General features: G+C 34.3%; 1 protein-coding gene across 1 annotated transcript; it reads right to left on the bottom strand.

Moving 5' to 3' along the window:
• Positions 1 to 8,441: 8,441 nt before the first annotated feature.
• On the bottom strand, positions 8,442 to 13,215 carry LOC147841308 (uncharacterized). Its single transcript, XM_087275960.1, has 2 exons — positions 11,502 to 13,215; positions 8,442 to 11,318 (listed from the first exon to the last, which is right to left on the bottom strand). The coding sequence occupies exon 1, from the start codon at positions 12,297 to 12,299 to the stop codon at positions 11,913 to 11,915; it is 387 nt and encodes a 128-aa protein (XP_087132086.1). The 5' UTR covers positions 12,300 to 13,215; the 3' UTR covers positions 8,442 to 11,318; positions 11,502 to 11,912.
• Between the last annotated feature and the right edge of the window lie 446 nt (positions 13,216 to 13,661).

The following is a 13,661-nucleotide window of genomic DNA, read 5'->3' as shown; positions in this document are numbered from 1 at the left end:
ACAGCTTTCAAAATCTTAGAAACTGGGTTGAGTTCAGGGACTGACTTCACAGTAGTGCTGTTCAAAAAAGATGAGGCTTTAGTTTCCAAAAAGACTCAGATAAGCACTATGTTCTGAGACATCTGTAATAGCCAGCATGCTTTTGTACTCGGTGAGAGCAGCATCGATTTCGATCTCTTGAACAAACCCGGCAGTGCTTAAACAAGCATTCGGTCGCCTTCAAATGAAGGGCTGTTTTATTCCCCCGTGAAATGTTCCAGCTGACAATGATTGATTTTGTGGAGTGTTTAACAGGTGGTCATTTGGCCTGTGCGTGCCTGATTACACATGTGTGAGAATGGTGATTTCAAGGTGGGACGGGGGTCAGTGGTCCAGTGGTGTCCTGGAGGCCTCCATGCAGACAGACCCTCCACGCAGGACAGCTAGAATGGAACAGACAACAGACGAGGCTGGAGAGGAGAAATCAATAGACAGGGAGGAGAGAAGAATGAGAGGAGAATTTTGAAAATGATAAGCAGAAGTGTAAAGTAAACAGAGATGATAAAGCAAAATAATGATAATAAAAAAGGTTTTTGCACTAGAAACTCCAACTGCTGACCAAAAAAGTGTGTTTTACATCACATGACAATACACTAGGTTTATTATTAGTTACAACATAGGCTCATTCTGAAAACATCCCCCTATATACATTTCTGGAGAGCACAAATAAAGTAGCCAGTATTACGTATGGCTGCATTTTGTCTTTAAAAGGAACGATACAGGGCGGTATGACGCTGTTCCTTTTCACTACCAACTGACTGCTTGCCTCTGTATGGACGGCTTTTCCACTGTTACCAGTTTATTCAGTAGCTCATCATGTACGTCGGTGAACTTAAAATGCAGAGAAGAGTTGATAACGATGATGGGGTTTGAGTCCCGGAAGAACAGTTTCAGAAAACAGGTAAGACATAAACAGAAGCCAAAAAATAAAAAATAAACAAATAAATAACAGGGTAAGAATAAAATCTGAAAACGTGCAAAAATTGCGAGGGGTTTTCTTTTTCTGGATTGCTTTTTAAAACACTGTCAGATGGGTTTAGAGAAATGGATGGGCGGGTCAATCTGTGCTTTTAAAAACACTATTGGTTGGGTTTAGGGAAGGAGGAGGGTGAGTCAGAAGATCGGTCAGTCAATCAGTCGACAGCGGTCTCTGGTGAATTTACACGAGAAGAGAAGGTGCGAATGGCACTCTTAAGATAATTTTGAGATCTCAAAAAGTGTACACAGCGGCCAACAAAAACTGAAGAAAAAAAACGTACCTCCTAAGACATATTTGGAAAAACTTATTGAGTGAATGTTAAGTATGTTTTTAGTTTGATTGTGTATTTTTGGCCAATTTATTAATTTACTTTTTAATGCTACGTTTAAGATTCATGTTTGTCATTCATAATTTATCAACCCAGGATTAGTCTGAAAATTTACCACTATATACATTCCTGGAGAGTAATACAAGAATTGCTGCTGTGAGGAAAATATAAAACTGTGTATGAAAAGCATCGTCAATGCACCATGATGTACCGAGATATTGAATTGAACCGAATCAACGGCTTGATAATCGTAACCGAACCAAACCTTGAGACCAGTGTAGGTTCATACCTCTAGTAAAATGTCATCAACTCATGCAAACACTCACACACACACACACACACACACACACACACACACACACACACACACACACACACACACACACACACACACACACACTATGGCAAATTTGCTTTAAAAAAATTTATATCACATGTGCTTGGATTGCGAGGAAAACTGGAGCACCCAGAGGAAATTCAAAAACTCAAGGAATATGGGGAGAACATGCAAACTGAAAATTACACAGAATTATCTAAATATATATATATATATATATATATATATATATATATATATATATATATATATATATATATATATATATATATATATATATATGTGTGTGTGTGTGTGTGTGTGTGTGTATGTATATATATATATATATATATATATATATTTATATATATATATATATATATATTTATATATATATATAAAATCACAGAACACTATTAATACTGTATTTTTTTAGCAAAATTTCCTTATAAGGTGACATCAGATTAAACGATTTACTATGGATTCTGCCTTTCCTCCATCTCTTTTGGTAAATGGATACCAAAGCAGATAGTAATTGTGACTTTCGTTTCTCTGCATTTGAACAATACAGTAAACCATACAGTCTGCTGCCTGTTCCAATGTAATTTAGAAGCTCACAAGTGCCCTTACTCAGAATCCCAGTTACAAAAGAGGCAACAGCAAAATGGTTTAGTTTTATATATAAAGGAATTGTCCCAGAAAATATGATCAAAAACTTTCTATTGTGTGCAAATCACTTTTTGTTGGACTGCTTTACGACCTCGGGCAATAAAAAGCTGGACTCATATCAACATTACATTAAAAGGATGCTTATTTTGGTTGGTTACAAAATGACAATTTCAGTTAACTCATGTTTAAAATCAGATCGTCATCCTTTAAATGCAGAGCTGTGTTTGTCAGTGTGGTGTTGTTGGTTTAAACACTAACCAGCTAAGAAACTTGCAGCTGAGTGTTTGTTAAACACACCAGTTTCACTTTTCTTATGTATAGATGTTTGTTTGAATACATTTTACATTGATAATGGTGGGCTGCAATGTCAAGCAATGATATATTATGTGCAATGTTTATACTACTGAGAAACAGCCCAGCGTAATCTCGTTTTTTGTTATCATAAAGTGAAAACAAATATTCCTTCATGTCAGTCATAAAAACACTATTTAGCAGAAGCTTCAGGATTGGTTGAGTGGATCACCATTCCTGACTCTGCAGCCTCAGACAGGGACGAGGGAGCAACAGCTCATTAGCATTTCAGGAGATTTAGGGCTCTATTTTAATGATCTAGGTTCATAGTCTAAAAAGTTTGGCACAAAAGCATTAAGAGTGTGTCCAAATCCACTTTTGCTATTTTAAAGATGGAAAAATACGCTCTGCACCCTGACGCATGGCCTAATGGGGTTGAGCTTATTCTCTTTATGAGTTATGGGTATGTTTTGGGCATAACGTGCATTAAACCAATCAGAGTCTCATCTCTCTTACCCTTTAGGAGTCAGTTGCATCACACTATGGCACAATTGCTATTTACATGACTGACTTTGCTTCACAAGCGAGAAAACAGTTAATCAGACCATCTGCAGCATGAGGATAAAGAACAAGCCTCATCCATTCAGCCTCTTTACTTTTACTTTATTTTTACTCTTTTCTCCTTCACTTTTGAGGATGAGAAAAACAGTTTGTACGCACTTCACTAAACATATCTATTAGCCTACATATTTTATTTAGTTTGTTAAGTGCACAAATTTGTTTCAAAACTATTTCTAAATTCAGTTCTAATTTCCAGCAAACGAATAAATGAACAATAATAACAAAGTGTGAGTTATATCCAAACACATTTCTTATTCTTGTGCCCCATATGGTAATGCATACATTTCCCAAACCTGACAGATGGACACACTTAAACTTGTTTTTATTAAAACAAATATAAATATGCATATAATAAATAATCAGCTACTAATAATAATATTATACAAATGCAAATTGTCATGAATAAACTGAAAAATGCCCCCTGAGATGAGGCATGGAGGTATGGCTATTATATTTATTTCAAGAGTTCACAGTAGTAACTTATCAACAGATAGTGATTGCTCTTAAGAGATAACTATTTACTAGGAACATGTCTATGGTGCCGATTTAGATTAAGTTGCATGTTTTTGGACAGTGGTAGGAAACCAAGGATCCTGTGGGAAACCCTTGTGAGCACGGAGAGAACGTGTAAACTCCGCACAGAAACGACAGCTGGCTTTGGTAAGGACTAGAACCAGAGATGTTCTTGCTGTGAGGCAACAGTGCTAACCACTGGGGCACCTTGTCACCCATCTAAGAAAGGAGGAGGAGTAGGGGTGGAAGGGGGGATTCTTCAAAATGAAGATGGCTGTCATGTGGAGCTTAAGGTATTTATAGTGGCTTAGGAATCGTCTGATTGGTGAATCATAAATTCTCTCGAAATTAGTTTTTAAATAAACTTCACGTAGAAAATTATATTTTTTGTAACATTTTTATCCTTAATTTTTTTTCATATGTAAAGATATTTAAGCAACGTGTAAGCATTTCAACCTGCATAGGCACATAACTAACGCGCTGTGCTCTGGACTTTAGACCAGCGTCAATAATGCGCCTTAGCACACCTTCTTTTAAGACTAGCACACGAGTCCACAAAGTGCCGCACATGGATTTGCATTTTAAACAACGTGGTGCAAAACGTGAAAATTACTGTTGCGCAGGTCTGAAAATAGCAACAAATCACGCCAAACATGTCTTGTGCCTTATTGCGCTGGCTTTATAATAGAGCCCATGAAGCGAAATGGCTCACTGTGGACTGAAGTGTTTTTAACAACGTAAAAAGGATGTTAATTACACTACCATTATGAAATTTAATCACAGTAAATTATAGACTTTTTATAAATAAAAATAAAAACCTAAATTTCACTAATGCCACCACATCTTTAAAGAGAAGACGGCTACATGAATATCACAAGCCGTCCGTCAAAATCACAATTGAACATGTGCATTTCAAATGTAATTTTGACGTGCGGCTTATGATAAACACAAGCGCTTTTGTAATATTTTCATTTAAGAAGGTGGTAATCACTTATTTTCCACATGAAAATGTTCCATGTTCCAGGTCTTTTACGTAAGGGAACAGTTAAAAATCTAATGGCGGAAGAAGAATTGGCAGATATTTTATAGTTTGTTTTGAAACTTCATTCTATACTATCCCACATTTTAATTGGTGTCTGTGTCTAAGGAGACAAGAAAGTTGAACTTCTCAACAATTATCTGGTGGCATATAGCTCAATTATCAAAAAGTATCGACACACACGTCCTCTGAGAAAAGGGCGCATAGACTGAAAGCTTGAGCTTCACTGTGACACTCTGAATAAAAATGCTAATCTGCAGCGGAGAGAGATGATGTGACCTTGTATATGAAATGGCTCTTCATTTATTTTACAGCCGTCTCCAGAGAGTGATACTGAGCCACTTTCATTTATTGGTGAAGATAAATGTTCCTGTACCCTACTCCAAAATATCATCTGAGCATTTACAGGAATAATGTTTACTCGACGACCAGCCGGCTCACGTCTCGCAACACACCCTCATGTTTCCCTGGGCAAGAGCTCTTTAGATACATGAGGGTTATTAAATATGAATACAAAAACTGGGCAGAGAGTCAGGCTTTATATATACACTGAAGTGTGTGAAAAATAAATCACACCTGAGCAATGCATGTGACTTCATTCTCTACACGAGAGTCGTCTTTAAGCTGCCATCAACAAAAAGCCTAAACTTAGTCAAATAATCAAAACTTTAGATTTTTTTTCTCTTAGCTCTCACAGTGATTTTTTTTTTCCTGGAAATAATATTTCCAAAGGATCTGTTCACATTGACAGGAATTGAACCAGATTTTGGTAAAAACACAAACAATACAAACATAAAAATATAATAAAATTATGTTTAATAACAATAGAATGACACAAGGAGAATACTGAACTATCAATATGTATTTAGTACATTATATTAAAGTATTTATTTATTTTTTATTTTTTTGGTAATGGCAGCTGAAAGACACCACTCATATGGAGAATAAAGTCACATGCATAGCTCAGGTTTGGTTAATTTTCAGAGACTTCAACAAAGTGCAAAAATGTTGATGGTTCTGTGGGTCTTGTCTATCAAATCTGATCTTTTTTTTTTTAAATAATAATATTTATTGGATTTTCACTATAATACAGAAATAACAACAATTCTTCAAAAGATGCTCACACAACAACAACAAAAATAATGACAACACAGAACAATGTAAAAGTAAAAAAAAAAAAGGCTTAGATTACCTATAAAACAGCACTACCCCACATGAAACAGATCAGAAAAAAGAGATAATAATAACATTGTATGTTTTTTTCAGAAAACAATAGTTACAATATTCCTTTCAGCATGATAGGGCAAAGACTAGGTTCCAAATAGTCAAAGTATGGAGTCCAAACTTTGAAAAAATGTTCTGTTTTTTTTTTTTTTTTTTTTTTTTTTTTTTTTTTTGTGTAAAACATGAGTAAGATGTTCCAGAGGAATCAACTCAAAAAATATCTTGTGCCAACCTTTAAGTGATGGAGATTTAAATCTGATCTTTAATTCTACATTCTACAGATTCATTTTCTTTTTGTGAAACCATTTGAGAGTTTCTTTGTCTGTGTTTTGGATCATTTTCTTGCTGAAATGTCCAGCATGGTTTGATCTTTATCATTCTGCTAATGTAGATGTTGGACTGAAGCAGCTGTTAATTTACAATGACAAATGGCTGAGGGTTGCTGAATAACTTGTGAAAGATTTCGGCTGCTGTCTGGGCTTTCACTGGCTTTCTACAGCTCCCTTCTTTCGTGTGTTCAATACTGTTTTCTGTCATTTTATTTTATTACACATCATTTAATTTGTTGGTCATCTGTTTGTTTTAAATGAGCCTTCTGTTTCCGCTAAAACAGACTAGTTGAGTAAAAAGAAAGAAAGAAGAAATGCCCGCATGTGTTTAGCTTTTTTCCTTATTGCAAACACAACAGTAATCTGGTAGTGATTGCGTTGCTTTGCCTTCTTTGGGTTTAATTATTATGAAATCCCGATTGCAACAGAGAAATGCTGGGAAATCTCTGTAGACTGATGGCATCTCATGCTGTTCAGCTTTATAATCTCATAATGTCTGCAAAATTACCTGTTTTGTCATCAATTTAGACTTTACGCTAGAGAATCATTCAAATACTAGCTCTAAAGTAATGTTAGATAGATAGATAGATGATAGATAGATAGATAGATAGATAGATAGATAGATAGATAGATAGATAGATAGATAGATAGATAGATAGATAGATAGATAGATAGATAGATAGATAGATAGATAGATAGATAGATAGATAGATAGATAGATAGATAGATAGATAGATAGATAGATAGATAGATAGATAGATAGATAGATAGATAGATAGATAGATAGATAGATATTGCCCAGCATAAACCCCTTTAAATTGAGTAAACCCCTGTATATGAATAAGGAATGGAAAGATAATACATTTTAATTCAAATGAGTTCTTGCAAATTAAATTTTTTTAATTTTCAAAATTTCAAACTTAAAAAAAATTCTCTTGATTTTTTTTTTTTTTTTCATTTTTATTGTTATTTTCACTAACATTTTAATTTAAGTGTACTTATTTTTGGACTGCAATCTTAATTTATTTTAAATTTTTAGATTGGTTCCTTTTTTGGCTTTGCTACTGACTAATATATTATAATTTAAAAAAATAAATATTATACATATATAATACAAAACTTTTTAACTAATTTTAAAACTTTAACTTTTTAAAACTAATTTAAAAGAGTGATCTGTGAGGGGTGTATTCATATATTTATTTTGTGTGAAAGCTGACAGCATGGCTGAAATAATATTCAAGGTTAGTAAATTATAAAGATGCTGTCAAAAGAAAGCAAAGATCTATTTAAGAACGGAAGATGGTCCATATAATATTTAGTCTAGTGGACACTCTTTTAAAGCAAACATCAAAATCATAATACATTTTTTGGAAAGTAAAAGGCAGGTAAAATGCATTTAACTACATTAGTTACAATTTAATTCACAATTACAATTTATGATTTTCAACAAGGGGCAAGAAGATCAGAAGAAGGGGGCAAGAAGGTAGCTGGTTTGAATTCTAGCTGGGTCAGTTCTCCCTGTATTTGCGTGGGTTTCCTCCAGGTGTTCTGGTTTCTCCACAGTCCAAACACATGTGGTAAGGGTGGATTGAATAAACTAAAATTAGCTGTAGTGTTTGTGTGTGAATGTAAGAATGTATGAGTGTTTTTCAGTTCTGGGTTGCAGCTGAAGGTCATCTGCTGTGTAAAACACATGCTGGATAAGTTGGCGGTTCATTCTGCTGTGTTGATCCCTGATAAATAAAGAGACTAAGCTGAAAAAATTCATTTACATACAGCAATTTTATATCTTACATAATCAAGCACAATTGATATTTTCCTAGTGTAGAATGCACATGTGAGAGAAAGCATGACTTCCATGGTTCAAACCTTTTATGCACTTTTGTTTTAATCACACTCCCTTATGTAAAAACAGGGGACTTTCAGGGGAAAGCAGACTTTCTTCACTCCATTTAAAAACACACACTGAGCTGCTCCTTAATTGCCCTCAGGTGGACATGCCGCAGAAACATTGATTAAAACGCTAAATAATTTATCATCACATCCATCAGGATGGTAATGCATGCTGAAAACAAATACTGCGAGAGAATAGCACAGGAACTAATAACTCATTCAATACAACCCTGACTTTTAGATTGGTGTGTGACAAGTCTTAATAAACATCTTAAATTTGATGTTTGTCATTGGGATTTGGCTGAACATCCTTCATATTTACATGAACAGATCTCCTTACACTCTCAGAAATAAAGGTAGAGGAGCTGTCACTTGGGCAGTACCCCTTCAAAAGGTGCATATTTGGGTAACATTTATTCATTTTTTATGGTCCATATAAGTATTAGTAGACTGTCTGCTTAATATCTGTTGATACAGACATTTTACAGACGTTTAACTGACTATAAGAAACTGTGGACGTACATGTCAATTTACGCTATTCTTGACCCCAAATCTTACCTCAACCTAACAGTCTACTTATAATCTAATGAGAATTAGTTGGTGTAAGGATCCAAAAAATCAGACCCTGAGAACTGTTATGAAATTTCATTAGACAAGAGAAGTGATGAAGAAACCAACTGTTCCACTGTTCTATTCAAATCACCGTTGACAATGAAAACACAGGCTGGAGAAACAGAGCTACACTACAGCAGGGAAGAATGCAGGAATGCATCCTTTACTTTCACCCCAAGCCCCCCTTCTTGACCTTTAAGCGACTTGCTGATCAGAGCACATTTCACATAAAATGTTCAAGGTTTTAACATGGTGTATCTTGCAGCACTATATTCATGTTTGGTATCATTTTGAAATGTCTCTGTGTGGTTGGTAAAGTGGTCTTAATTTTGCAGTAATATTTCACTGGTATATGTTGATTTGGTTTTTGACTTCTATAAGATCTTGATAAGATGCTCTCCCTCCTAAGAGATGGTTAAGTCCTCAAATTCACCAGGCCAGGGTTTCTGTGATACTTCTATTGTCTTGAATTTATGGCTGTTTGTTTTGACTTGAGTATATAAGGTAAGATGTGCTTTAGGACAGGGGGAGTAAAATGACACCCCATTGCAGCATCTCTGAGACTTATGCTGCAATGTACTTCTCTGGTCAGGTATGCATCTCTTAGCTCTTTGATTTATCTTTGATTAATGGATGTTGTATTGTTACAGTCTCATCTTTGAATTGGTCTTTCTGATGATTTATTATGTAATTGGCAGAATACAATTTTACCTGACAAATAAAATGTTAAGTTTTGATTAATTCTGGAGTTTTGCGAATTCTTTGTATCCAGTAGATTATGCGGAGTCTCGTTACCTTTATAGTATGGCACAATTGAATTGATTAATAGGCACATTTGATTATTGTTAGCCATTGCGTGCCGATAACATGTAGATAGATGGACTCCTACATTGGCATGTAGCTGCAATGTAACTTAAATTTAACAAACGAACCATCAAAATGAAGTGTGACCCATATTTGTATGTGAGGGGTCCATAATGGTACTTTAAAGGTACTTTTTAGGTACATTTGGGCACTAATATGCATCATTGAGGGAGCACTGTGGACCTTTTGGGTGCAAATACAGTGTATCATTTGAAGAGGTTACTCCCCCAGTGACAGATCCTGTACCTTTATTTCTGAGATTATAATCAAATAACAAAAAAAACCCTTCAAAAACCCTTTTTTTTTGTTTTTGTTTTTTTGTTGCCTTGTTAAGACCAGAACCATAATCTTTTATTCACATTGCTGTGTTTGTCATGTGTTCTTGACATTTGATCCTTTTTCCTCATCATCTTCGCCCTTTTCTTCATCTTTGTCTTCATGTTTTTAAGCTTTTTGTGTTCGTCTTCTTTGTCTTCTACTTTTTCATCTTTGTATTCTTTATTGTCTTCATCATCTCTTTCGTCTTCTTTGTCTTAGTCTTTATCATATTTTTGTCATCTTCTCCTTCATCTTTGGTATCTTCAATTTCATCTTCTTTCCCTGTCATAAAAATATGATGATAAAAGTATGAGTGTGCTCCACACAGGGGAGTGGGCTTGACAAACCACCTGTACGACACAGTCTTTTTAGAAACACTCATATGCTTTACATGTTTGTTTTTAAATCTGTTTGTACAACTGTTTTCATTTACAGCACTTCATTTTTGCATCTTGTTTAAATCCACTATGAACAGCAGCTACGCTACTTGTTTTCTTCATTCTCTGTTTCCACCTGGAGAACCTGTGGCCTCTAGAGATTATGCAGAGCCATTGATGTGATCCAGGACCTGTGAAGAAACGATGCCAAGGTGTCCATAATCTTGGACCAGGCCGTGTCCTGAGCTGATGCTGCGGTGGTCATAGAAGAGTCGAGTGCATGAGATTGATTCCTGAAAGACCACAGTGACAGATGAGTCTTCGCATTGTTCCTGTGGTCCAGCATGATCACCCACCAGTGACTTATTTACACCTGCCGTTTTACACGATGGATGTCCAGTGTTCTCCAGCCTCAGGCACCTAGACCGCAGCTCTTCACAGGAAGTTTGGCCAGAGGGGAAATGGTCATGCCCAACTGAGCCACTATGTCCACCGGCTTCCTTGGTTTGAGACTTGTGAAGCTGCACATCGATTGATTTGCTCTTCCGTGTTTGGACTTTTAGCAGTGAAAATAAAACCACACTGAACTGAACTAAACTAAACTGAAACTCTGAAAACTGCACTGAAGCTGTTTTTATTTACTAGAACATCTATGTCAAGATGTTCATGCTTTGACACAATCTACATTGTAAAAGTGTTTTTTTCATCTTTGTCATTATCTTCTTTGGCTTTGTCTTCTTCATCTCTCTTCTTTATTTTATTTGTCTTCATCTATCTTGATTTTATTTGTCTTCATCTGTTTCTTCATCTTATTTGTCTTCATCTTTGTCTTCTTCATCATCATCTTCGTTGTCTTTAGTTTTGTGTTATTTGTTGTCTTCTATGTCTTCATAAGTTACATTGCAACTAATTCCCATTAGATTATAAGTAGACTGTTAGGGTTGGTATTTGGGTTGGGGTTAGGGTTAGTTGACATGTTCTTGCAAAGTTTCTTATAGTCAGTTAAATGTCTGTTGAAGGAGCAGAATCAGCAGATATTAAGCAGACAGTCTACTAATACTAAAATGGACCATCAAAATAAAGTGTTACCTATAGTTCTTTAAATTTTACTTAATCTTTGCCTTCATCTTCATCTTTTTCATCTTCTTTGTGTAGTTCTTTGTCTTCTTCATCATCTTTTTCTTTGTCTTCTTTCTCTTCCTCTGTTGTCGTCTTCTGCTTTATCTTTGTCTTTGATTTTGTCATATTTATTGTCTTCTTTGACTTTGTCTTCTTCATCTTATTTGTCTTCTTCATCTGTTTCTTCATGTTATTCATGTTCATCTTTCTTAATATTTGTCTTCTTCATCGTCGCCATCTTCATTGTCTTTCATTTTGTTTTATTTATTGTCTTCTTTGGCTTCATCTTCTTTGTTATCCTCATCTTCATTTTCATATTTGACTTCAACTTTGCCTTAATCTTTAGCTTTTTCATCTCGTTTGTGTACTTCTTTGGCTACTTCATCTTTTTCTTGTCTTCTTTTTCTTCCTCTTTATTGTTGTCTTCTTCATCTTTGTCTTCTTTGATTTAGTCATCATCTTTGTTGTCTTTTTTGCTTCATCTTTGTCTTGTTTTTCTGTTTCTTCATCTGTCTTTATCTTTGTCTTCTTCATAATCATAAACTTCTTTGTCCTTTGTCCTTCTTTGTTAACCTCATCTTCATCATATTTGACTTCATCTTTGCCTACATCTTTTTCATCTTCTTTGTGTAGTTCTTTGTCTTCTTCTTTATCTTTTTCTTTGTCTTCTTTCTCTTCCTCTTCGTTGTTGTCTTTGTCATCATCTTTGTTGTCTTTTTTGGCTTCGTCTTTGTCTTTATTTTTCTTCTTTATCTTGTTAGTCTTCATCTTATTTGTCTTTATTTTATTTATCTTCTTTATCTGTTTCTCTGTCTTATTTGTCTTAAGCTGTCTTCATCTTTGTCTTCTTCATCTTAGTCTTCTTTATCATTGTATTCTTTGTCATCTTTGACTTTATTCATTTCTTCTTCATCTTTGTCTTCTTCATTTTGCCCAGATTCATCTTTTTCGCATTTGCCTTTGGCTTTACTTTCATAAATGTGCATCAGTGTCTTTAACTTCTTCACTTGTCTTGTTCGTAGTCTTCATTGTCATCGTTATCTTCTTCGTTGTCTTTAACTTCTTCACCTGTCTTGTTCGTAGTCTTCATTGTCATCATTATTTTCTTCGTTGTCTTTAACTTGTTCACCTGTCTTGTTCGTAGTCTCCATTTCCATCATTATCTTCTTTGTTGTCTTTTAACTTCTTCCCCTAACTTGTTTATAGTCTTCATTTTCATCAACTTTTTCGTTGTCTTCAACTTCTTCACCTGTCTTGTTTGTAGTCTTCATCTTTGTGTTTTTCTCTTTTTTTTCAACTTCCTCATTTTCTTTCTCATTTCTGGTTGTTAAACCCATCAATAGCACTCCCAGTTAGTTTAATTTTTTTTTTAGAAATTGATTTAGAATTTTTTGCTCTTATTATGTTTGAAGCATGTTGGTAATTTTTCCATGTTTTATGTTTCTGGTTTGGATTTACAGTGTAATAACCTACACTTGGATTCTATGCTTCATTGTTCTCGGCTGCTTCATATCAGCATCATTTCTATATATTTTAAAACAAGATCTGCTACCTTTAAGCCATAATTACACCATCTGGCGACAAAAAGCATCTTTCTCGCTTAAAGGCAATTAATGTTAGTCTTTTGTTTGGAGTATTTAACATCCAGACAATAAAAAGCTGGAGCAGATGTTCCCAGAGTCACAAAAAAAAAATGAAAGAAAGAAAGAAAGAACTTAGTGGTGAACTATAACAGAGTTTTACATTAGAAATGAATTATTTGATAAACAGGAAAACCACAACTAGATAATGAGTGGAACAATTTGTTGTTTTTCAGAAAAACAACATTACTAAAAATTGGACCATATATATATATATATATATATATATATATATATATATATATATATATATATATATATATATATATATATATATATATTTTTTTTTTTATCTTTATTGACATTGATTATTTTGAAATTCAAATGACATTAACATGCTTGTGTTTTAATTTAAGTAATAAATATGGCTTTAATTTTACATTTGAATAGTCAAAATTACAAATTTTCAGTCCTTTAAATGTGATTAATCGCGATTAATTTTCAAAAAAAGGTGCGATTAATTTGTCAATTTTTTTAATCGATTGACAGC

This window comes from Danio rerio, chromosome 12 (assembly GCF_052040795.2).
Source record: "Danio rerio strain M-AB ecotype USA chromosome 12, GRCz13ab, whole genome shotgun sequence".
NCBI lineage: Eukaryota > Metazoa > Chordata > Actinopteri > Cypriniformes > Danionidae > Danio > Danio rerio.
The sequence above is the reverse complement of the archived record's forward strand: the minus strand, read 5'-3'. Positions and strand labels throughout refer to the sequence as shown.